Raw genomic sequence first — 27,597 nt, 5'->3', positions numbered from 1 at the left:
TCCTCTCTTAGAGGAGAGCCTGTCCAAATAATTAAAATATGCATGATTCAGATCAGTCTATTATTAGCATCGTTTGATTGCCATTTATCAAACGCTCTAAAAGATTATTGCATAAAACATGAGGCCAGTTTGATCTTTAGTTTCCAAATTCCTTTCTATATCCCCCAGTGGCAGATACAATGCATTGAGAGACAGGGCACAGCTGCACAGACTAACATAACACATAATGCTCTGGCTATCCATTTTCTTTTTATAGACTAAGACACTAGCCATGAAATCCATGTCTTGTAATCAGCCAAGAGTAATATTTCACAGTTAAATGTTATGCTTTTGCTCAAGACCTGCAACTGTGAGAAAGTGTAGCCCCAGAAAAACTGGAGAGAAGAAAAAAGGAGAAGGTGCGTGAATTAAGAGCTAATGAATAAATAACTTTTCTGCGTGATTTGGGGTATATCATAGAGAGATTTCTGTGTGTCTCTCAGGTAAAATCAAGCCGTGGAACTAAAAAGAAAATAGATCCTGATTAGGTGATTCTCAAATATCACAATGGTTGCTTTTCCAGACAAAATGTCCTCTTTGTCCACTTGATAGATGGTTGCAAACTGCTGAGGCCTTATCCCCACCTCTCCACAACTCTGTGACCATTCAAGTCAAGGTCATATGATAGCCCTGCAGGACTCTTTCCTTTCTAAAGGCTGTCCACCTTGGTCCTGCTGCTTTGAAATCAAACTTGCCATTGTTATTTTTACTGCCCATGACAAGGACAAAGGGACTGGGCAGCAGGGACACACACACGGCTTGAAATGCAATAGGGCTGGGAATTCCTCTTTAATTTCAATGCTATACTTGATCTCTGGGCTGCATGACTGACCACCTTATTATCTATAGCGACAGGAGCTTATCAATACAGAACTCGCTGGGCCCACAGACCAAAGACAAACACTTCCTTTATGCAGGATGTACCCTCGGGGCATGAGACACGCCGCGCAGGCCAACCAGCTGAATTCCACAACTGAAAGGGTGGGAGACTGAAAATAATTTCTAAACAGCCAAATTAGTCTAACAAAAAAGTAAAATAAATCGGATAACATTAAAAAAAAAAAAAAAAAAAAAAAAAAACCCAGAACATAAGCTGAGAAATGTTTTACTCTTTCTCGAGAGCTGACTTTTCATGGATAATTTTCATGGATAATTGATTTTCAATCGATTGTCCATTATTCAACAGCAGAATAACTGTATGTAATATGATTTTAAAACATATATGTATGGTTAAACCTCTGCAAACACACCAGACTAAAGGAAGCCAAACATGTGAGAGGTTTGAAAAGACAAGTACACAGAGTACACTGGAAAAAAATCCCCACGTCTTTGTGACCTTCTTGCAATTTCCTTTTAAAATAGAGAATAATAATAAAACAAAACAAAAAACAAAGATATTAGTGCCAATTCTTAAACCACTCAGTCATCCAGTAAAAGCTGGTTTGTTGTTACGCAGTTTGAGGCAACATTAGCAAATATTAGAAATGGAAACTGGATCTAATTTGAGGGATGATCATAGGTGACAAGCAGGCAGTGTTTAGTATGTAAATTCAGCTCCTAACAGTTTTCTCACTTTTTTGCAAGTCCTTACACAAGACACTGACTTCTGTGACAGCCTTGCTGCTTGGAAATGATCTGAGAGCAAACATACCTTACAATCTGATTGTGAGGCATTTTGCCCAATGCATTCTTGAATGAAGCTGCTTGCTGTTACGGAGTGACTGATGGCTTTACTAAAAGTATAAGAAATACATGTAATTGCTTCTTAAAGGCGGTGGGTGTTTACTTTCAGGGTATATTATGTTCTGCAGTCACTTGAAGACATTTTTGTAACTGAATAAGTGATTCATCACCATTTGATGACAGTATATTATATTACTCAGTAGCAAACTACATGTTGAACATGTCATATCTTTGTAAGGTGCAGCGCTATTCTATATCAACCTGTCAGTTCTGTTTTAATATTTGTGGCCTGTTTGACAGAGTGCCTTTTAAAGGATGATAAAGTAAAATTACTCCTGTTTTGGTATTTTTCTCCATGATAAACACTGCTCACCTGCTTCACCATTAATGTTTTAGACATGCTAGGCACAGGTTTAGCCATCAAATGTAACAGCTAAACAAGTTTTAATCAAATCTGCTGTGTGAAGAATTAATTTAATAAACTGCTACATGGTTTAAGGTGAATTTTAATCGCATGATTTATGTTCACTGGCAGTATTTTGTGTACCGCGTCTTATTTTCTTGTACAAATTCAAAAGCCCCCAAAAGAAGTGGGGGCAAAGTTTTGTGTGCTGTATCACGATACACAGAAGTTCCATCATACTGCATGAACTACTTTAATTTGCACACAGTGCATCTGCAAGCCACCTTGCAACTTATTCAATTCATAAACTATTGGCTATATAAAATAATCTACTTTTGAATATAGTGGTCCTAAATAACAAAGAAGAGAGATTTTAAGTTTAATTAATACTAAACATTTCAAAACGTTCTGGATACAGCCAGGACTGGATTCACCCAGCAAACAAAGGTGGTCGACAGTCGAACTGACTTTTCTTTCTTTTGGAATAGAGTGAAACATGAAAACTGAACAGAAGTCAAAGTTAAATGAATTAACAGGAATAATTGGCACGACAACAGGAGGTAGGATGGGGTGGGAATGTGTGGGTTGGCAGCTTTGACTTTAACAGCAGGGGAGTGTGGTGGTGGGGGTGTTAGGAGGATAATCAGGAGTAACTTCCCATTCAGAGCAGACAAACAAGGGGAAACATTCGTAAACTTTTTTGTTTTTTAATGAATTCACAGCCACAATTTAACTGAGGTCTGATTTTCCGGGACAAAACCATAAAAAGCTTCATGTTGTGCTCGCATTGCCACAGGTTAATGTTAATTAACGATAAATGTTGTTACTAAATGTTTTACAAAAAACAATGTTACCACTTATCAACACTCTCCACTCAAATATTAAAATGTAATGTATTTGACCATAGCTTGACAATTTCTTCTTATTTAATCTTTATTAGTCTATAACATAATCTTTGTCACAGCCTTGGCTAAATAACCCTGTGAAGTGTCAATAATTTCCCTGCTTCATATATAACAGAATTGTGCTCTTCCATAGGTAATGTTAGATTGGCTGTGAAATTGCAACATCAGAGCCTTTCAACAAACAGCTGAAGACAAACAGGGAGCAGGGTGGGTGGTGGCAGCACACCTTAAGTTTCAAATGTGAACCTCGCAACAATGGACACCCTCAGGCATCCTGTGCAGGTGTGACCTGGATTTGATAAAACCCTTAACTTCTTACCCAGTGCAAATAAAGTCAGAGCTGCCCAGGTGCAGCTTTTGTTTGTGTCTAACTTTTGGCAGTGCAGCAGCTTTCGCAACAGAGTCTGGGAACCAATAGCACAACAAAGGCAAGGCACTGAAAGCCTTATAGGTTCATTGGATCAGACGGCTAGCGAAGGGCTCCTTCTGCTGACTACAACCTGAATACTTATGAAACAACTAAATTTAAAAAATACATTAAAGTCAACACTGTGAATACTAAATAGGTCACACTCCTGGAGGGGTGCAGTGACACAGCACACAAAGGAAAGATGAGTTCTTTTCATCAACAGTCATGTCTGCTATCAATCTTTTTTAACACCATTGTTAGGACAGAGGAGACAGAATAACCCAACATGTGAATTAACTGACAGGTGTAATTTCAATCTTAAAAGTTGAAAGGCTGAGTGTGACAATAAAAGAAAGACAAAGGAGTGACCCCGTTGACAAATCAGACAAGAGATGACAATGAATGTGTCATGCATCTAAAGGAAAAGCTATAACTCTGCTTTCTTGTCCATTGTGCACCTAAAATGGATGGTTTTTCTCCTCACAGCCTTTCAGTGATGAAATCCTTTATGACAAATTTGGTAGGTGACACTTGAGACACCAGATGGATTTACAAGAAAAACCATAAAAACTTCCACATTGCATCATACAGATAAGGTCATTTGATCATTTAATTTCAATTCAATTCAAATGTGATCGTTTTTAAGCAACAAACTTAACCCTGTGGATTTGACCAAGAAGAAAGGCTGGGAGTGTTTGAGTGTGTCTGTGTTTAATTGTGGGTCTTTTAAAGCATGCACCACACTTAAAATTAAATGCTTCAAATAATAATAATGTGCAAACACAAAGAAAAAAGAAAGGAAAAAGTAAAAACACATGTTGGACGAGAACTGCTTTGCATTAGAGCACAGTAAGAAAATGAAGACACGAGGACCTGGAATGCATTAGAGGGACTGATCTTCAGGTTTGAGGTGCGTAGCAGGTAGGAAGCTTAAATCTAGTCCTTCCAAAAGCTAACTTTAAACAGTGTGAGAGACATTTTATGATGCCGGGTGGTCTTACTATCGAACCTTATCGAAGACAAACAGGTGTAGTTTTACACTTTCACTGAAAGGACTTTAGGTGTAACTGAGAGAAGAAGAAAGAAATTTAAACTGAGCCCAAATTTTTCATGCAGCATGACTGTATTTGTGTCTTTTCGGGGGGTTTGCACATGTTAGTATGGAAATACAGCATGTGTGGTATTTATAAATAACACTGGGATCAGTGCTTACTAACAGATTACAACGAATGTATTATAAACAATACATATGGTACAATACCAGTCTGAAGCTATGTATGAAACTGGCCTCAACATATGTTTTACTTTGCGTCGACACATGTGCAAATGTTGTCTCTGGAACACATCTGTGTAATGTAAATATACCAATGAGGTCAAGCTTCGTCAAACTGCATTAAGATTACCTTTTACATAAACAGTTTCAAAGGGGAGGAGTATTAAGCGCACCAATGTGGGTTCAATTTTAAGCAGAAAGGAGCTGAAAGGAAAATAAACATCTTCCCAATCCAATTTTTCAGCAAAGGGAACTCTTAAAAGGTGAAAAATAAGAAGAGGTGGGAAAATATTATGTCAGCAAAACAGAGGTAGGGATGTAAACTGTAACGTTTTGCTTGTTTTTATTATGACTCTGTTTTCTGCATGCAGGAAGAAATAATACATTTTCGCTGGATGTTTCTGTGAAAGAAAAAAGTTGGCTTACGTTATTAAGGGATAAAAGAAAGAGGAGTGGGGGCTTTTACATGGTAGGGTTTACTCTGTTAACAACCAGCAGGGAAGCTTTTGGTGTTACTACTCCTACTCCCCTCCATGCACTTCATGTGATCTCATAATTGCAAAGCCCACAGGGGCAGGTAAATGGAGGTCAAACAAAACTCCTTTTTGTTACTCAAGCATCTTGGAAGTGAATCATTTGAAGTCTATCAACACTAACACTCCCTGCAGAACAATGCAGTGTACATGCCCTCAAATGGTCCACATTCCTTTCATCGTGTAAGTAAAGACTGAGAATTATGTTAAAAGTAACTGTTTGCAATGAAAATAGTCAGCTTCATGGTCACAAGCTGAAATCTTTCCCTAGTGCATCTAGGTTTAATTAAGCATACAGGTTTTGCCTGTGATCCAAAAACATCTCACTCAACAGCTACGTCTGAGACTGGACAGATGGGTAAGTAAAACCCAGAAATAAGCAAGTCCTGCCACTTAGAAACCATCTTGGTAACACAGTAACACTTCCAGATAGTTATTTGGGCAGTTATTTTGAAGGCTCAGTCTAAATGAATATGGACCAATGCATCCAAAGAACAGTTGTGTATTAGGATATGAAAGAATATACTGAGGGGAGAAAAACAAATGCAAGAAACCAATGAAGTTGGGTATACAAAATTAAAACTGGGTTTTTGAACAGTTTAGTGAACTTTTTTAAACAGAAACACCAGAGACTATAGAAATAAAATATAACACATCTCCATGCACATCATTGTCGTCTTCAGACTCTGGTTTAGAACCAGACTCTCTAAGCAGGACAATTGCAAAAATGTGATAATGGGATTTGAAATTTATAAACAAAAAACAATGCAGGTAGTTTCAATTCAATAACGGCATCGCAACCCACCAAGAGCAGCACAAATTAGTGGATCGAAAAGTAGGAAACCTTTTAAAGGACGGAGCAAGTATTGTACTAATCAAAATAACTCTTTGTAAGCTCAGGGTTTACAGATATGTTTCAGTCTGTACACAGCACAGCAATTCAGACTGAATAGAGGCAGCTATAGAAGAATGCATTTTTGATATAAGGGGAAATTCACAAAATATTATTAACAGCCTTGACAGCACTGTTTAATCAGAAGACGGGCATTACTGAGGACCAGAAATATGTGGGGCTCAGCTCTAAACATTCACGCTGAATACAAAGTCACAGCGCTGAACCATCCATGGCTACATTAGGCCTAAATAGGAAGTGTTTTTTTCTGAATTACATTCAGTACAATTTAAATACTTTCCTTCCCACATTTTGCACTGTGAAAGAGAAACATTTAGCAACTTAATCTCTTCAACCAGGATTCCCCAGAAAAGATGTGTGAAAAAGATGCAGACACCATGAGACAACCTTTCATATGAATTCCAAAAATCCAACTCAAACTACCCCTAACCCTATGTGAGTCACCCAAAGACCTGCTGGATTGAAGTTAGAAGTACACGATCACAATAAAGTTAAGAAAGTGCTTCCCAACTTGAGAAATTTGACCTTCGGCACAAAACAAGAATGCAGTTTTATGACTCTTCAACTGAAGGCCTTCATTTCCATCGCATTTGACTAACAATACATCTGGGCCTTAAACTCGGTGTGATTAGTACACATAAAGTAACAATCTCGGGATAATCTTTACAGGTGAAAGGTTCTCCAAGGTCCACTTTAGTCCAAGACTAAATTTACTGGTTATCTGCAAAAGGACATTAAAACAGCAGGTCTGGGTCAGCAGGTCACTAGCAAGACTAATCATTCCATTTTATTGTGCAATGTCAGATGAAATACTGAGCTGAGCGTGTTCCCCTAAAAGTTTATATAACTTCAAGTCGGCACCACAGCCCCACAGGTGAGGCCCCCTTAGAAACTATCTCAGTGGTTCAATCCAAAAAGCAAACTTGGGACCAGGTAGTTTGAGTTTTTGTAAACAAAGTTTTATGGATCAGAAACGGGTTGGCAGCCGGGTCTCATGGTATTTGGGAAGGAACTGGGAGGGCATTTCCACTCAACTTGACACAGTATGGATTTTGTTCCCATCCTAATGGAATTGCAGAAATATTTGAGGGGAATCCCATTACGTAGCAATTGGAGTGCTGTAATAATGTACTCACAGTCATTTTCCCACTGCGGTTGGCCTCCTCTCGCTCTGCCAGGGCTTTCAGGAAGTTATCTTTGAGTTCTTTTCCTGCACTTGCCAGTGTCCTGGAAAAGACAACACTCAAACGGTTTGAAATGTTTCTCTTAACCTGAAAAAAGTCACATGAAGCCTTAAAGGTTCTTAATGGAAGCTTTTCACCTTCACCTTCGTGTTGCTACAGGGCAGTCTGACCCCCTTCTGCTCTAACATCAGCAAATAATCAAACATTATAAAGAAAAAGTGAATTAAAAATTGGCCATTGATTTGTTTTTTATCTCCTTTGACACTGTAGAAGAGATATATTTCCGCTCTCTGTCTGCATGACTTTCCTTTCAATTTACAAGTATAATCCCGCAGACTCAAGCCAGCATCTAGTATGTCATCCACAGCACTTCACCAAAGCTTATCTAGCTCTGAGAACGCTTCCACATATAAATTCTTAACGGAAGGTATCAAATTAAGTTGTTAATAAGTAGGGTTTTTATTCTAAAATACATCTTAAATGTACAAAAATCAGCAGAAGGTTCCAGCAAGATGCTATTAATCATATCTGAGTTCAATGACTTTTTACTTTTTACACTTAGGCCAGCCTGTTTCCATGGAGACTTGTTTCTGGCGCACACAAACATATCCACACCTGAAAAAACATTGGCACTAATATTTGAACAGTTAACACTGAAGTATGAGCAGCAGAACTTTGGCACGCATCCAGAAGCGACTGGGCAAAACATTCATCAGATCCACACCAAGTTAACATCTTAAAGGCAGTAAACAGGCCATTGGTGACTTCTCAGTTGTGGTAAAACATGAAGAAGAAAGAATGTAAATAAATAAAAAAAAAAAAAAAGCAGAACAGCCTTTAAATAAGCTACAATAGAGTAGAACATGCAACTCCGGTGTTACTTCAGTTTTCTGGAACAGTGATGAACACAAACAAAATCTGAAATTCTCGACAGATTTCCCATGAGTGCATTATGTCCAATCTTTCAAGTAGTGTTAAGTATTTCACTTATAACGTGGAACTGAACTATATATATTTTTTTTTTTTTTTCACCTAAATTCAACTTTATATTTATGCAGTTTCATCTTCATTTGTAATCATATCATCAAAGCCCATTTCCCAACAGTGCATTGTGGGACAAATTGATCCATTAAAAATGGTCGCTAATCAACTCAGAAAATATTTAGTTAAACAGACCAAACAAACCGTTCTTTCTTCTTTAGTTAGTTAAACAGACCAAAGTGAGCTTTTTTGCCATTATTTTTTATTTATTTATTTATTTTTTGCAAGGAGTGAAAGTATTTGGACGAGATGGCGGCGCACTAACACCATACGGATTGGTTAGCAAATCTGAATTTATAAATGGAATGGGTTGAATGCACAGACGCACATGCTAACCATTGCTAAGTAACTCACTAATAAAATGGCAGAATTTCACTCACTTGGAGTGAGCAGAACTTCTTGGATGGTCTGTACCATGTAGCTATATGTATTTTTGTGGGTTTGATTTTATTAGTTCCACTGAGACTTAATGTCTCATTTACAAGAGAGACCTAGGCAAACATATTAGGATTACAACAATAAAAGAAACATTTGTTTCCGTGTTCTGCTACTGGAAACTGAATTTCCCGGAGGAATCTACCCTTGCGATTAATAAAGTTCTATCTATCTATTAAAATAACTAAAAATAATACCTGGGTGTTATTTTCAATTCTTTGATATTAGTGCTTATATGGGTGTCAAGTTTTAGATCCAACAGAAAATTCTTACTAATCTGCACCGAACCACCTCTTGACATGGGCTCATCAATCAATTTGGAACTTTTAACCAAGACTGGATATTTAGAAAATACTTCCAGTCAACAGTTACTCAGTGTCAAAATGTTTTCTGGGCACTTGTGCGCTATATTTTATCTGTGATGTGAGCTGGTCTTCATTTTGCCAAAGCAGCACCTTTAACTTGATTTGGATCTTGGGAAAGCAGACAAAGGCACATCTCATTCTGCTGGTTATCTGTGCTGGTGTGGCCGAAAAACGTGCTATGAGCACGGAGAGAATTACCTGGTTGTGAGGAATAGATTTCAACCCACAACCTAAGGAATAATTAAATAAGGATCAGCATTTTCCTAGTTATGCTCCTGACCTCAAGCAGTGCTTTGTGGGTTGGAAATTGCGGGTTCTTTAACACAAGAGTGTTGTAGGAACTACCACTGTTTAGTGTCAGCATGAAATTTGGGACACAAAGGCAGATGTTTGCCTTCTGTGTGAATAAAAATTGCTAATGCACAAATACAAGTGGTCAGAACAGAAAATTCACAGAAAACTTCAGCAGCACTAGAAGAGGTCCAGAGATGAAAAAACCTCAAAGGGGACACTCACCAAATTTAAATTAGGTATAATTTGTACTTTTGTAGGAGGAGTCACTGAATCTTTCTCAATTAAGGATCTGACTGAATATGCAGTCAATTATTTTAGTAGGTCTACTTGACCACTTATAAAACTACTTGACACATAACAGAACCAAATGGTGTACTGAGGTTCAGTACTTGGATCTTTACAGGCAATGTGAAAGGAAGTAATGATCCCAAACGTTCCTGCAGACACCTGTGAGTTGGTAATAAATCTGTTTCTTCCATCTTGAATCCAGTTCTGTCTGCTTCACTGTCCAAAGAGCAGACAGGTTCAGTTATATTCTACATTAATGGCTCCTCAAATTCACTTTCCATTCCCAAAGCACTTTAAGAAAGCCTTAACATCCACAACAAGCACAGACAAACAGGCAGTTTCTGCTCTTAGATTAACTTGACATTACAGTAAAACAGAACAGGATCTAAATGTTTAACTTTACTAGAATTTGGACCAAGCTTGTAATTTATACTAGTCATTTGGCCAGTACCCCATAATGAAAGTCTTAGAGGAATCACACAGTGGTAAAAGTGCATGGACAGCACATATTTGGAGGCTAGAAGCTCACTTCATCTTCTGAGTGAGTGAAGGATTGCTGCTGGGTCATGGGGACTGAGGCCCCAAAGTAAACACAGGTGTTGAGGAGGCAAGTGACTGGGGTTACCCCATCCAGTAGCTAAAGCAACACACACAGTCACGGAGACTTCAGTAAGTAAGACTTCAGTAAAGCATATGGACCGGACCGCTGAGATTTTGAGTTTCCTGTCAATTAACAAATTTCTTATCAAGCCTCATTTAGGAATAACAAGAATTTCACTATTAAATGATGCTGATTAGTGGCTAATGACTAGGCATTACTCTCACAGTGATCCACCCATGTGCCTCCAGTGTCTTGTTTTTGGATTGTGGTCATGCAGGTGGTCCATGGAATTCAAAGAAAAGAAATGAGGGAGGAGGTGAGCAGTTATTATCTGGCTTTGTGAAAAAAATAAATCTGTCTAAGAGCATTTGCACGGCAGATATGAAATTACTTTTGCAAAGAATATGTGTTGGTGTGCCAGTTCAAAGGGGGAAAGGCTAGAAAACATCATAAATCTAATTTTGGACGCTATGCAAGTGTCAGCGTATCTGCGTCTTTAACACTTGGACAGTTTTTCTGAGTTGGGATTTCAAAATCTTTTAAGACCTTGCTCGCCAAAACGAAAACACTACTTTGCTTGTACAAATTTTCCTAACAAGACCTCTTATTATTAAAAAGACACCGATTAAACGGGGCTGGATTAAAACACTGCAGGGGGCTGGGTTAGTGGTGGTGCGGTTTAAGGTACCAGTGAGACAACGAAATATGATCCAGGAAGTCCAGTTGAAGTAGCGGCCTTAGCGGCGTTAAAAGGCTTATCGGATGCCAAACACTGCACAGCAGTGTGTAATGCCCACAGTCGGGACTTTACAACTTTGACCATTTTACAGTTGTAACTTTATCTCTTGTTAGGAAAAAAGCTCAAGCCATCTACCAATTCTATGCACTTAATATTATTATATATACCTGAATGAATTTAACTGTGCACAAGTCTTTTAGATGGCATTGCAGTTTTGTTTTATTCTGGATCGCCTGCACCTCTTGATTTTTGTAACCTGGCACGGCTGGTGTAGCTGGCTTGATGACACAAGTGTGCAGTCACGTTGATCTTTACCACCATTCCAATGACATGTCTGTGCAAGAGCTCACTGCTAGCGCTCTTTCTTCGTATTTTTTTTTAATGAGCCTTTTGCATCAAAGATTGATAAATATTTTTTGAAGTTCATTTAGTTGTGGTTCTGACACTGAAATGCTAGTTTGTAAGTCCACTTAAATAAGTGAGAAAGTAGCTAAAACAGTATGCAGTAGAAAATGCATATGTGGGCAAAAAATTTTTTTTTTTTTTTTTTTTTTTTTTTAAATAGCTAGCAATCCTAAAGCATGAAACAGAAAGAAAAACACATCCAGAGCGAATATCGTGCAACACTACCTACTGACAGCATCTCATAACAACCACACCCTCCAGATGTTGCATTGCAGTGTTCAGTAAAAGCAACGACAACACCTGCCATGAAGTTAACAGGGTTTCCTGTTAACTTGACTGCAACTCAATAAATTATGAAATCATTACATGAAAATATGACACAATCAGAAACTCAACAAAAACTCCTGGTCGCTGTGTTACAAACTGGAGTTTATGTAATGTTTTGTTCACCTCTGCTGGGGGTGAACAGCTGTTACTGCATAACCAATATCTTCCAAGTGTGTTTATATATGTGTAAACACACCACTGCACTGCATAGCAAAACCCAGAGGGCTTCTTCCTGAGCTGCAAGGTTCTTAAACTGTTGTTTTTACACTATTTATTCTTATTAGTATACACTGACTAATCTTATTGGATGCATTGGAGAATTCATGTTTTCATATTTCTAATATCTTTTTGGAAAGAGCATTTGATTGTGTATACTGTTTGATTGTACAAAAACATATCTGACAGTCCATGTTGTCTGTTAAAACAACAGAAAACAGTCGGATCTTATTCTGTCATCCCGTAATTCTGTATTTTCTGGAGCTTTGTCAGCTGCATTACAATTATAGATTCTTATATATATAATTTCTCATACAGCTTGGCCTTAGCAAACATACAGCACCTGGAACCCAAAAACTGGAAAATACACACATACGTAAATCAGCAATGTTCTTATAGTGTGAGTGTGAATGTGAGAGAAAGAGAGAGAGAGTGTGAGTCTATGTATGTGTCTTTGTCACAAATGTACTTGATAAGGGTGGGAGCCTGCCCCCAAACCCAAGGCCAGAGGCAGACAGAGATGGAAACAGGACAACCTCGCCAACCACAGCCCCCAGGAGTACCAAAGACCTGAGACCACACATCCGTGCGTTCATCCAAGCAAGATAAGGAGGTAGACCCCAGATGGGGAGCCCACGGCCAAAGGGTGAGAGTCCTAGAGAACCAGAGGCAACGGGCACCCTGGTACGATTCAAGGGCCCCAGGTGCCCAGGAACCACACAGCACCCGGCAGAGAACCCCCCCTTAAGGGGCAGTTACGTACCCCGGAACCAACAAGCATCTGTATCCGGGGGAGGGGCAGAAAAGTCCAGCAGGGATTATGTCCCACAGGGGCCAGGGCTCAGGAAGCCCCAAACACAAGCCCAGCCATGGACACACGCTCATTCAGTCCACTCACTCACTCTCACCCACCCACTAGTGATACACAGTGAGACTTTTTTTTTAACCACTAAAATATGCTGTAGTTTGGACCACCAAATAATTTAAATAAAAAGGTTCATACCCAAGCAGATACACAAAATTACTGTCAGATTCATGAAGTTGTGCACTGGCCTATTTCGTTCTTTCCACTATACGCAAGCTAGCAAATCAAAACCAACAGGCACCTGCAGCTACCCATATACTGCCCTGCACCCATTTCTTTATTTAGGAAAACACATTTACCTCTAGGTAAGTGGTTCTTAACCTTGTTGGAGGTACCGAACCCCACCAGAGTCATATGTGCATTCACTGAACCCCTCTTTAGTGAAAAATAAAATATGATTTTTTTCAAATTCAAGACATAGATATGTTTTTTACTGGTGCACAAAATGAGCCGTGCATGTCATGGCGGAGGCTCTGCCGAACCCCTGAGACCGACTCACCGAACCCCTAGGGTTCGATCGAACCCAGGTTAAGAACCACTGCTCTAGGTCAAGTGGAGAAAATGGTAACAGCATTGTAAGACAGAAGTACGTCTAATGCAAGAAAACAGCAGAAAGTCTGACAGAAGAAACTTAAATAAGTGGACTTCGGAGCTGACAGGATGAGAAAAAAAAACAAAACAAGTTTTCGGGAAAATAATATACTGTAAGTGATGACATCCACAAATAATTTGTCATTTTTAACAGAAGATAAGATAGTTTAAGATAAGACCAAGAATACTGTAACATGCTTAAATTAATTGGTTAAAGCCCATATCTTTCCCTTCAGTATATTTTCTTTACGTTCTATTTTTTTTAAATAATGAATCTATTCTTAAAAAAAAACAACTTTGAATCCTAATTTTTATTGATTTTATAACATTTGTTTTGTTTTATTCTAGGCTTGTGAAATTTTATCACACTCAATAAATGTGATCTACAGCTAACTGTCTTTCATGTGTGAAAAGTTGCTACAGGAAATAGTTCCCACCATTGACTGTCATTAAAAAGTTCTTTCTGGAAAAGTGGAGTAGCATTCCACCTTAACTTGGAATCACTGGTTTGCAAATAAATATGCAGCAACTGGACGAGAATTTGATCCAATGACAGGTAACAGATGTGGTGCTATAGAATAATTCCTTATTTTATTCTTAGGAAAGATTAGCAGATTGAAGATTTCATTAGCCTGCAGCTTTTAACAGTGTAACAGATGGGAACTTTCAATAGTACAGTGATTTCTTTAGAAACAACACATACTGTACCAGAATATTTTTCCTCGGCATGATTGGGAAAATGAATCTTATGGAAAATATTATTTTGGGCTGGTGGACGTCAAGGGAAATTCCACACAGCATGACAATTTACTTTATTTTGGGGGGGTTTATAAAATCCTCTGTCACCTCTGATTACAATGAGTTGAATGTATCAGTTACACATGTGGCATACATGATATTATACCTGACTTTTCTTTGTATACTGTGGCCACCTTGGCTTTCGGAGTTGTGGGGGTTACATATTGTGTACCGCCTGCCTAAAAAGTACTTGTTTTTAAATGTGGATCAAAGGAATCATTGTCATTTCTTTTCAACGGAGCTCCTATTAAGATGTATTCCATTTGGGAAACATACAAAGCAAATCCTCTGTAATCAGTGAAGGATAATGTCCTCCAAACAACAAGAGAAAAAGAGTAAGACTACAATGATTCAAATCCATGTTTTGAATTTGAATCCGATGTGTAGATTTCAAGAGAGCAACAGGAAACGTGAAAGTTTTGGAAAATCTACCCAATTGTTAGTCCTAAAATGAGAGGGCGAGCTCTCATCCTTGAATGACTTTCTGCAGTGCACATGTCAGCAATGTGGTTTCTTCCTCATCAGCTTATTAGCTTACACTGTAATCCAAAGCAACACATATGAAATCATTTAAAACTATTTTTCAACCAATTTCAGCTGCTGATTAGTCAAGAATTTCCTTAGCACCAACTTTTTTACAGCAGATTTATGGTCCTGTGTTGGTGTCCATTTGCACTTCTACTGAAACTACCCAAAGAGAAGGATAATAGGAATCACACCAACAAGCAAGTAGACTATTTCTAAGAAACTCTTCGTCTTCTCTGTAACACAATCAACACAAACATAATTAAGAGTAGAACTTCAGCTGCTTGATGCTTTGGCAGTGCCTCCAAGTGGCAGTGGAGAGCTTCAATATGTAGACATGGCTCAAGCTGACTCGAGCAAAGCAGTGCCACAATGGAGCCTGCAGAGCTCTATTTTTAATTTCTTCTTATTTAGCAGTGTAACTACTCAGGAGCTGGTATTTAAGTATTTAAGTTTGTGGTCCAAAACTTTGCTTATCTTCCAAACTGAATTAAAACAATTAGACACTCCATTAGTATTTGCTTAAACTGCTAATCCTATGACCCAGACACAAACAAGCAGCGGATGGATGGATGGATGGAAACTAAAGCAATTCCATCGGATCTTGCCTGATGAATCCATAACAATACTCCACCAACTATAGCATACATAAATACTAAGACATAGATAGCAATACAGATTTACAGCCTTATGATGTAGAAAACTATTTGTATCCATCATTAGGGCCGCTAAGCTATATTATGAGTCAGATATTATGAATCACCAGAGACTGAATCACTGTTTTCTATAGCTTTAAAGCAATTTGTTTGCACAGAATAATAAAAGTATTATTTTAAATATAACTATATATTTATTTAAGGTAGTTAAACTTTTCCTATGCTTCACTCTATTTTTTAAACTACAACAGCAATGTGTTAGGATATTAAAGTTACAGAATTTAAAATTTGCCGTCGTCTCTTTTGCAAATGTTGACATGGACACTAATGGAAATATATGTAAAACACTGAATACTCTCAGAGAAACCAAACTACAATCAGCCAAAATCTTATTGTTAAAATCTGGCTTGTTTGGAAAACTCCATGAAAAGCAAGCGAGTGACAACACTTTGATGCACTGTGTTACAAGTAGCAGTAAGCAGGTACATCTGTTTTATTAATCATTAATATGATACACGAAAAGAAAATGTGGAAACATTTAGGTCAAATGACAGCTTGTTATTTATTATCTTTTGCACCAGCTGGTTAAAAAGTGGCATATATTTTCATTTGTGAGGTGCATGGAGGGATGTGGTGGCAAGCTTAAGCCTTGCAGGATGTCTGTCTCTGGACAGCTCTTGCAGTGGAGAGCTCCAAATTTACACACCCGTCCAAAATCACAAAGTGCAAGCAAGGCAATTGGCTTGACAGCACATGTAATAGAGACTGCAAAACCTCGTCGCCCAAGGGCCCTCACCAGAGTAGCAGTGGAGGAGAGTGGCGGGGGGTTTGGCTCTCTTAAAAAAAAAAGAAAAAAAAAAGAGAGAGTTTGGGATCAGCTTTGTGAGGCTTCTCATGTCAGTCACATACACAAACTTATTTTTGCTAAGTATCTGGAGGTTGGATCCGCAGTGAAATGTGCAGTGTGCGTGTTCGTGGCACTGGTTTTACTTGGCACCACAAATGATAGCTCACTTTTAATATAGAGTAGAGAGTTAGAGAGCGCAGAATTCTTGAGGCAGACTGTAAAAACGTAGCAGCACAATGGACAATGAACGTGGCTGTGGTTTGGACTGTAGGAAGATCGCGGGGAGCCTGATGGAAACCTCGCAGGACTGCCGTGAGCACGCGAGGTCAGGACATATGCTGACATGGACTTCTGAGCCTGAGCCTGAGTCAGAGCCAGAGCGGAGGGAAACCGAGGCCTCATGTCTGTTCAGCAGCGCTCTGCTGCTCCTCTTGTTTGTCTCTGAATTTATGTCAAATGTTAGTCCTGCCTGATGCAAAATGCAACACTAAGACCCCAGACATGGATCTATTCTGCACACATTAAACACAAAGCAGTTTCCAAAGTGCAGCAGGTTGATGATATGAGTATGAATATTTGATAAAGAACACAACACTACATATTCATTAACTGAACTATTTGGATAGGATCTTAAAAGGCCATCTTCGCTGTAATAGTTCCTTTTGGCGTGAACTGGATTAAAAATACAAATTCAGCACAAATGTCTCTCTCCAGAAAGCACCCAAAAAAAAGTATCTACAAATCTTGTTAGCAGCTTCATGTTGGAGCTTCTAACAATCTTTACTTGCCTTCACATGGTGAGAGGTACAGTAAGGGGTAGGGCTCGGCTATTCATCTGATTTTAATTTAATTAACCATAACTTCCAATATAAAGAAAACAAGACATTTGGGATAAAAATATTGCTTTTTGCATTCGTTTCCACTGCAAAGCTCTCTTTTTATTTCATGTCATAAAATCAAGCACACCCATTTCCTTTACAGAGGAGTGCATTTGCCTCTCCCTAAAAGCCCAACTCAGTCACCAGCACAGAGTTCAAGGAAGCCTACTTTAAAAAGATTTCTACATTTACAAAGAGAAGTTTCTTTTGGAACTTCAATAAGTTTGTGATGCTTATTAAGAATATTCATGTTTCTTTTTGTGTAACAGGATTATGATTTCTGGAATCTGGCTTTTAGGGAAAGGGGGAAGCCCGCGGATAAAGAAAGTAAAGGTGAAAAAGTTGTCCACTATCTTTTTTTCAAAATCTATGAAGCCAGAGATATAAATGAAATAATCTGACAGCCATGCATCATGGTTAGATCATGTTTACTTCTGCACAGGGACATGTTTGCCATTTAGATCCCTTATATTCAAGATTCAAGTCAGTTATCTCCAAAACTAAGCAACTGACAACCAAATAATCTATATAAATGGAGAAATAACACTACATACCAGAGACAAAATACGTACATTTGATCTTGTGGTGAACTTTCCCTTTAACAAATCTATTTTTTATCAACTTGAACATCAAAAAAATGGAACCACCAATCGAAGCCAGGAGACTAAAACTATTTGCAAATTCTGATAACGCCTTTGGTTTCCCCCAAGCCAAACATCCATACAACTCACTAAGCATCCCATTCATCCAAGTTTCCTTTTCCAAATCACATACTGAATTTCAGCTCTTTTGTTCAGTCTTTTTTGTGATGTGTTGGCAAAGCCCCCCTCTTTCACAGCCAAGCAGTCAGGAGGAGCCTGTTGTTCTTAAAAATGAGACAGGGCAACAACAGGGCAACATCTGATTAGCATTCACTGCACTATCTCCACTCCCCTGGTATTTTATTACCACAGGTGCAGGGGCATTCATTGATCAGATGCACGCTATAGTCGAGGTTAGGCCTTAATTGAAAACAGCTCTATTTATACACCTGCAGGCACTAAAGGTCTCCAAGAGAGCCCAGGGAGGCTGAAGAGAAGAGAAAGGAAGGGGGGAGAAAACAGAGCAGTGACAGAACTGTGAAAAGAGACATGCCTTGGGAGACATAGGTTAAAGCCTGCAGAGAAGGCAAAAGGCATTCCCAAAACAGCATGGCTACCAAGTGCCATGAGAGAAGCATGCAGGTGCAGAAATCTTTAGGAAAGAATACATGTTTGAAGCAAACAGAAGTGATTTGTTGAAAATATGGAAAAACAATTTCTTTTTCAGCCAACAACTACATTTATTCTGTTTACCGTGCTGCTGCCAGTCTTTGTTGCCAAAGTCGTTTTTCAGAGCCTTGTACTGATTGTATTCAGCCACATTGCAGGTGGTACTTTGCATCCTGGGGCCCATGTTTTCACAATCTGACCACAACAGGAGGTCAAGGGGTCTGTGTGGTGGAAATCCAATCAGAAAAACCACAGAGGAAAGAGCAATCTGCATTTAGACAGAGAGGGGGACGCAGCTCAGACGTGCAACTTTAATGGGGAAAGTCTGTAAATGATGTACAGCTCTTTTTCTGTCATGTCAAGGTCTTTTAGAGGATGTCAAATTTCCAAGTGTGGGAAAGCTATGAAAGCTGTTAATCAGTTCAAAAGACATACATGAGGGGGGGGGGGGAAAGGTGCTCAGTCAGCTATAGGTTGTTGGCACCGGAGTGGGTCAGACACTGACTAATAAAAGTGTGAGAAAACTTCAAAGACAGCTGATACAGCAGATGATTATTTAAGGATTAAATTTAATGCAATAAAATTAACATTAACGTTGCTATAAGCTATCACTGACAGAGAACAGAATCAGATCCCACATGGAGAGTTTTCTTTTTGAAATAATGTAACACGTCTGTTAAATACCTTTGACGGGATTAAAAAAAATCATTTGCTAGAGTTAACTCAGCTCAGTAAAATATGGCATAAAATGTATGAGTGAGGCGTATTTCAGCTATGGCCCATTATTTACAGAGGCAGTTGTGTGTATGTGTGTGTAAAAGTTTGTATTCCATGACCAGTTGGACCAAGTGATTGCTGGAGATTGCAGACAGTCGCTAGTCTGTAACTGATTGCTCAACTTGGTATAAAATGTGGCAAAAACATCAATGCGATTACTTTGGTTGCTAGCATGTTGCTGCAATCACAAGTCTGCCAATACTCGCAAACACCTCGCCAAAAAGTAGTGAAACTTGAAATAGTGTGTTGCAAACCAGAAATTTGAATGCCTACATTTAAAGTAAAAGTTGCACCTATTGAAATATGCTGAATGCAGCAACAACACATTTGGTGTAAGACAACTTTGAAAGTAAATGTTTCCATATTGCATCACACTTCTCCATGTTTCATTAGAGGTAAGCGAAGAGAGTAAACAATGAGTGTTTGCAGATCGGTCTTCTGTGCAACTGCAGAAATCTGCGAACGACTGAAGCAATCACAAGGAGTGCTTTTTGTGTAGCACCCTCATTGTGACCAAGTTCACCTGGAAACAGACAGAATTCTCCAGCAGCCACTCAACTACTGGTTTGGGAATACACATTTTGTCCTAGCAACCAGTGGTTGCCAGACGGTTGCTGACCAGTCTCAAGGCCTTTGTAACTGGGACCTAAATGAACAAAGTACTCTCTAAGCCTTTGAAAAAAAGTGAAGCCAATGCACAAGTGTGGATGTTGGGCAGTACATTCTAATGCACAACATCAGGAAACTTCTGTGGTGGTAAAAGAAGTCTAACCATAAGTACCCAGTAACCATTTTCCAGCTGAATTTCTGAGTTTATGTCAACTCTGACGTGACACCTGGTTTAAAATAAACAAGATGGCAATAGCCAAAACGCAGAAGGCTTGCTGACTCAAGCCTTCAAGCAAACTAATGGGTGACAGTACGGTCAACTTTACAATATAAGCTCCTCCTTGCCTCCTTTTGCTCTCAAAGCTCTTACAAAAAAAAAAGAAAGAAGAGACAGTTGTTTGAAACACAGTCAACACATGAATCAACAGCTGAGAAGCCGATTATGCTGAATGAATCCTTTAAGAACACTTCATGGACAGGGAGATGGGTTTTTTTCCACGGTGACTACGGGACATAATCCATTCTAAGTGTTGTAAATCCAAGCTGACAACAGCTGCTGTCCTCTAAGAAGAAGCAAGCTAGAAATCTCTCAGAGCCGCTTAAAAACAAAAGCTTTTACAAAGATCAATCGTCCTTGGAGTATTCATTTAAAATCGGTCTGATTGGATAATGTGAAGAATCCAATTCTGTAGTCCAAACACTGTTAAGAGCTTACAAATATGATCACAGCCTTTGGAAACGGTTTCATGGATGTAGATCTTGGAAAGGGAACAGACTACTGTGTGTATAACATCCCAATGTTCCAGTACAACATTTCCGTGGATCCTGTTGGGACAAGATGAAAGGCTTTGTGCCCTAATATCACTGTAACTGCAGGTGTGGAGGCTCCCATTTCACGAGTGTCACTGATGTTTAGGGGGGCCATGGGGAGGGGGAACGACGAGACATCTGCACGTTTGGATAACCATCTGAGGGTTCAATCAAATTCAACACCTAGCAGGTAAATGTTTGGATACTCGTGTGTGTGTGTGTGTGTGTGTGTGTGTGTGTGTGTGTGTGTGTGTGTGTGTGTGTGTGTGTGTGTGTGTGTGTGTGTGTGTGTGTGTGTGTGTGTGTGCGCGCGCATATATGATGTTACCTGTCTGGCTTGTCATCAAAGTAGACACCACAAACACTTGGCTTTATCAAATATCTGTGTGATCACTATCTCGGGCAGTATATAGAGGACTTCAGTTTGTAGTTTTGGCTTATTTTTGTTAAGATTTTTTTTTATATCTAAATTTAAACAGACAGGGAGGCCTTGTTCAAACAAAAGTCAGAGGATGTGAAGTTGATGAGCTGGTCTCATTTGCCCTGTCTTTTTAAAATAATATAAAGTGCTAAAAAAAAAAATGCAGCCATGCAAATCAGAGCTATAAGGAAAAAAAAATCTAATTTTACAACCTGTCAGGCTTTTATTAACAGTGCAGAACTTCTGCCAAAAATGCATTTCCTTTCCAACACATGGTTCATTCAGGAAGACAGAAATTGTGTCTCATAGCCACAGGGAGAATCTAAACGATATAGTGACCTATGATGCATAAATTAAAAAACAAAACAAAACATGACTCATATACAGTTGCGGTTCAAAAACAGTAAGTCTATATCAACATAATAATTTTTCAGTTGATATCAGACAGAAAGTCAAGTTACTACTTGCTTCATTTGTATTTTTTTATACAGATGAGGACAAAATTATTAGCCCCCCCATGAAGATTTATTTTTCAGAAAAACCAAGAATTAGCAGGGTTAAAATTATTACCCCCCTGATGCTTATACTCAAGTGTGAATCCTTTTTGTTGAATAACAGCCTGCAGTCATTTATTGCAGTTTTCGACAAGTCTCTCAAACACGCCTCCTGAGCAAATCCATTCTTCTTTGGCAAATCTCTCAAGCTCCTCAACATTTGATGATCTTCTGGCATGGACCTTGGTCTTCAGTTCACCCCACAAATTTGCAATGGGATTTAAATCAGGGCTTTGTGCAAGCCGGTCAGTAACTTTAACTTTGGTCTTCTGGAGGGAGTGACATTCTCACTGTTGTGTTGGAGGATAAAGAAATGACCCAGAGCCAGTTTTGCTACTGACTGCTTGAGTTTTTCTTTCAGAATCCTTCTTTCTTCACGAGTCCTTCCACCCTGAGAGAATTCAAGGTGTTCCAGGCACACTTGAGCATCTCTACAGCGTTTCACTGTGAGGATGGTGTCCTTTGGGTTGTACATCTCTTCCTTCTTTCTCCAAATGTAAACATTGTCTCTGGGGTCAAAGAGCTCTAGTTTCACCTCATCTGACCAAAGGACAGACTTCCAGTATATATAATCTGTCTTCAGGTTGTCCTTAGCATACTTCAGTCTGGCTTGAAGGCATCTCTTTTGCAGAAGTGGAGTTTTTTTGGGTTTTTTTACTGTGCAGGGTGCCAATGATTGTCTCCTTTGAGACTACAATTTACAACTTGGCTAAGTAATTTAGTGTCTTGGCAGATGTTCCTGGGTCTTTAGACACATCTCTCACTTTTTTTCCCCAGTCGTTCAAATCTTTGCTTCCTACCTCTGCCAGACTGGTGCTGCACTGTGTGGCTCTCTTTGAATTTCTGATTCGCTTCAGTTCTTGGCACTTGAAAACACTGTGATAAGTTTGTATATGCATTTTCTGCTGATTTCGTTTGTGTTTAACATGATGCTTTCTCAAGTGACATCTCAAACTCTTGCTGAAGTTTTGATACTACGTAAATTGGACAAAAAAAATCCCTTAGTCTTAACTTGATTTTATAGATTAGAGCATTGCAAAATTAAAGCATATCATTGCATGCCAGCGGTTTGTGCTATGGCTAAAAATAGCTAACAATCCCTTATAACATTGGCCCTGGTATTTTTTTTATCTGAAATCAATCAGAAATAACAGAAATAATTGATGCTTTCTAAAGAAAGTATGTTTCAAAGTGCTATGTTAAAAATCTCTTGCTCTGTTAAAGAAGGACAAACATTTATTATTAATAGTGAGGGGCAAATACTTGTGTCCTCATGTGTAATTGTACCTGCACACCATCTCCATCATTTGAGAAAAACAAACTGGTATTTTCCTTCTGAACACTACTGCATGAATACACAGTGTGATTAAATGCAAGTAGTTTTATACTGATGAACACCCAGTCAGACTGGTGAGGTTCGAAATACTGACAACCATCATCTGCCACAAACAAAATTGAAGCTGAGAGCTACAGTACTTTGTTTTGTTTTTAGAGTTTTGCTCAGTAACGGTCTAAAAGCTCCACCTGTTGTTGGTGTTAAGCAGAACTTACTGGTGCATGTGTAGATGTCTGCTGCCGTGGATGCTGTGCCTTGGTGGTTTAGCCAAAATATATGTTGAACAAGGGTAGAATGGATCCAGCCAGAGACACCATGGATGGACAAAGCCACTTTGACATCACCTAAATTAATGTCTGGTTTAAAGCCTTAATAAAAACATGACCTTTATTTGGTTACTTATGGTTCCTATTAAATGGTAAATGGCCTGTATGTGTATAGCGCTTTACACATTCAGTAATCCACCCATTCACACACTGGTAATGGCAAGCTACATTGTAGCCACAGCCACCCTGGGGCACACTGACAGAGGCGAGGCTGCCGGACACTGGCGCCACCTGGCCCTCTGACCACCACCAGTAGGCAACAGGTGAAGTGTCTTGCCCAAGGACACAACGACCAAGACTGTCGGAGCCGGGGCTCGAACCGGCAACCTTCCGATTACAAGACGAACTGCCAACTCTTGAGCCACGATCGCCCCCAAAATTAAAAAACTAAAGGTTTGGTGCCAACATAAGGTTTTAAAAAGCTCTTTCCTTGTGGAAGTTTTAATTCTACTACCGTATCTGTCAAGATATGTGTAAAAACAACAGTAAGCTAACCCAACAGATGGAGCTTATGTCTAAGAAAAAAGAAAAAAAAAAAAAAACAGTATATATAATAAATAATCCCTGTTCATACACTGGAGTAGACCCTGACTTTGCTAACGCAGCCAAACATCAAACAAGACACAGCGGTGGGTATTTGACTGTAATATATTTCTCTACTACTGAACAGTTGTTAATCACAGCGCAGTTCTTGCACCAACCTACATGTGCAGACCCGCCATCATCGGTTTTTCCCAGACTTCAAGTCTTGGCCCACTTGAAAAAGAAGAATCAAGCTAAAAAGCTGAGTCCGGCAAGTTGTTATTGAGCCAAGCTTTGGTCATTAGAAAGCTAAATAGCTCCTTGTTTCCTTTTGTGTGTTTAATCTTAGCTGGAGCGGGTATAATTTATTATACAGTGAACAAAATTTGGCCGGAACAAACACAGGACTAGCTAACCTGGTTGTGCTAATTCTTCTATAGAATTCTATAGAAGCCCGATCAGTTTACCCCTCTAAAGCTTTCTTGCACGCCGCTTCCTCTTGTTCCACCAGTCGTCTGCTGCTGGGCACCGTGTCTTCGGTAGCTGATCTGCTGAGCTCCGCTCTCAGTGTTCTTGGCAACACAGTTCTCTCGGAGGTTTGTACCCACTCACCCACGTTACATACTGCCAGAGCAGGCGTTGAAAGAGAAGCCGCTCGCCCTATTACAAGTCAGTGTACCATCAAAATGATTTTGAAGTTGTTATTTTAAAAAGAAAATAGTAACATATTATTGCTTTAACAAGGGATCAAAGTCCACCAGATGGAGCTTAGGTTTTCCTTCTCATTATGCACCCCTGCAAATCTGAAACGATGTGAAACACCCCAACAGTAAAGACAAATAAATTTGCTTGACGTGAGCTGTGACACTGTTTACACAGAAAAGTTGGTACTTTGACAAAAATATGGCTCGGGATATAAGATCTGGTTAGGAATGGAAACAGCTCAAGCACAGAAACTGATTCACGGGGAGCCCCCTGGCTTCAACCGCAACTACAGAAAAAGACCCAAGGAAGAAACTGAGGATCACTCAACTAAAATATTATTCTTTCACACTAAATGAGAAGTGAATATAATGAACTACAGAACAGTAACTTTTTTTTTCCCCTTTCCACTGTGACTGATTTTAAAATCCTCTGACCACATTCGGACTGTAAACAGCCTCATTTAATTTTCCAAATATAACCCCACCTCTTCTAGCATTTAACTGGTGCTTTGTGTGAATCTGTCTCTCCTGGTCAGTCGTAATGACAACACCTCAGACAGCACAGTGGGGTCAGTGAGAAGTTAACTCACACTGGCCGGCTCCTGTCGTAGAATGCGTTGCTCTTTGCAGCCTCTGCAGCCTGCACAGCTGCTTTCCTCTCCTCAAATTCCTCCCTGCTCAGGACCGTGCCCCTGTGGCCGTGTTCCACCAGCTTAAGGGCCAACTCCTTCTGCTTGAGATGAGAACAGAAGAAGAATCAGTGAAGAAGAGGGAGCATGCTTTACAGTCAAGGCTGGATATTGTCAGACGTTTGCAGTGCCGAATTTACACATTGTGGCCTCTGAGCTCACTAATCACCATAAGAGTACTGACAGATAAAACTTGAAATTTTCTCAGCTGGTTTTTAGAATTTACTTGTCACGCTGGTCTTTCGATTAAAAGGTGTAATTTCACTGCTCTGCCTAAAAGTATGGAAGCGATGACCTGCTCTCCGACACCACCACATTTTTAGTTTTATGGGTTCAGGATGATTTCATTCCTATTTCCAGATCTATTTCTGTTGTAAGTGTGAGCATTAATGTATGTCAGCAGGGATTTTTAGCTACATTATTCCGATCGTCACTTGCAAACCTGCTGTCATTAAAGCAAAGCCATAAAGTCATCATCTAAAAACCAAATCTCGCCGTCAAACCCAGTGGCTTGTTAGATCAAAGCTTGTGCCACATGTCCTCATACCCAAAATCCCAGCAGCCGGGCCTGTGTCCGCACCCAAGAGGAAAAGTTATATTTTCCTTCAGCTTTGATGTGGCTGACCAGAAATGAGTCTCAGACCTTTGCTGGTCCTAAAATTGGCCTGAAAATCCACTCAAACAGATGATTTGAGTGCACACACCAGGATCTACACTAATCAGCTAAAGTGGAAATCACTTTGTAATACACAGCATTTCAGAGACAAGACCGGAATAACATGATCTGTGATAAATGGGTTCATAATTAGTGGATTTATCCAGACTTGGCCCTTTTCAACACAACTACACATGCCAGATGACCTGGGCTGAGTGTGCTGTGTCACAACACAGGGAAGAATCTGAATGATTGACTGCAGCTGATTATCAGGTCAGATAGGCGTTGTTCTCTCAATGTGGACACAGGTGTTCAAACAATTCCGCAGCAGCAGCAGACACATAACTCATTAGCATGGGCGCCATCTGCTGGACGGAAGCAGGACTGCTGATTTCTAAAGGGCAGGTTCATTTTCAACTTATTTAGCAGAATACGTGGCTCGAAAAACTTAAGAGACCAACATGAAAGAAAGAACAAATCCGATTTAGGGCCTTTTAAAGGCATATATTTGATAATATACAGCCTGAAAGCTACTTCTCCTGACTCTTTCGTCCATCCCTGAAAAATATATGGAAATAACTAACCCTAACCTTAGCGGAAGATAATGGATGGATGGATTATAATTTCATATACAATAGTGCTACTTGTGCAAAGAATCTGTGGTCTATAGCGAGCACAACACAACAATAACAACAACAAAATGTAATACAGCCCGTTGTACTGTCTGTGTGGCTTTGAAACGGTACGACTGCCATGTGATACGAGTAATTGTTTCTCTACTTTATCGCATGAAACAAGCAGAATGGAGTGATGATAGCTGCTTGTTAAATTCAGAGTTTAAACCACAGACTGAATATAAAGAGTGAGTTACTGGTTTTATTCTAAACCTTGGTATGACTACCACCTAGCGTTGAACTACTGAAATTACACCAACAAGTCAAATTTGCTTTTAATGAAACAAGCGAACTAAGTCCAATGCAGAAAAACAAAAATAACAGGGAGCAGTAACAAACAGATATTAACTTAAAACGATATTTACTGTCGATGAAAATAACACTTGAGGTATAGTATATGCCACAAGCCAGACAAGTTTTTGTCAACTATGTTTGGTTGATCACAGGTAAACACCTTGTAAAACACCCATGAAGTTATTTTCATATTTTTAAGAGTATATTTTTAATGTCGGGATAGTACGTAGCTAGAAATGGACAACATTTGTATAAAGCGTGTAAAATTTATTTTCTTGCTTTGCACACCGGAGCGACATTAGATGAGCAACATATCAAGAGGCTAACGTACGAGAACCAGGTGATGTGCTAGCAAGCTAATGAAGGCAGCTCAGACGGTTTTATACATGGCGAATTGAAGGAGTCCTGGTAATTTTGAAGAGCCTATGGTTATTTTTTAATAAAATTCACTGCTGTAGATTGATGAAGAAATTGTAGTTCAGTCAGTGCGGCTCTGAGGCGCAATACCACAAAATAGCGGGGTGTAAGGAGTGATAGGTAGGATAAAAGTGCTTATAAAAGTTGTACTTTTCACTCACTTTAAAGTAAAACAGATCCAGTGGCGTGACTTTTGAGTCCAGATAATCCTCGTAACATTTAAACTGTGTTAGAGAATCGTGAAAACGGCTGAATTTGCTGTACTCCATCTTCTGTGTGCGTGTGTGCTCGTGAGTATTTGAACACGCTGCTATGGCAACCGCCTTACCGGTTTCTCATCAGACAG

At 39.3% G+C, this 27,597-nt stretch overlaps 1 protein-coding gene across 2 annotated transcripts in view; it reads right to left on the bottom strand.

Moving 5' to 3' along the window:
* cfap299 (cilia and flagella associated protein 299) overlaps positions 1-27,597 on the bottom strand; it is an 82,137-nt gene extending 54,540 nt beyond the window's left edge. The window contains exons 1-3 of one of the 2 annotated variants that reach the window (XM_084945513.1): positions 27,413-27,597; positions 25,113-25,255; positions 7,295-7,385 (exon numbers count right to left, since the gene is read on the bottom strand). In XM_084945513.1, coding sequence (XP_084801639.1) covers positions 7,295-7,385; positions 25,113-25,255; positions 27,413-27,520 — 342 coding nt within the window. In that variant the 5' untranslated portion in view covers positions 27,521-27,597. The remainder of the gene's footprint in view (positions 1-7,294; positions 7,386-25,112; positions 25,256-27,412) is intronic. The other variant, XM_084945514.1, reaches the window with a different exon arrangement.

Source organism: Perissodus microlepis, chromosome 12, assembly GCF_051167445.1.
Source record: "Perissodus microlepis isolate ML-2025 ecotype Zambia chromosome 12, ASM5116744v1, whole genome shotgun sequence".
In the NCBI taxonomy this organism is placed as follows: domain Eukaryota; kingdom Metazoa; phylum Chordata; class Actinopteri; order Cichliformes; family Cichlidae; genus Perissodus; species Perissodus microlepis.
Note: the sequence above shows the minus strand (reverse complement) of the source record. Positions and strands in the feature narration are given on the sequence as shown.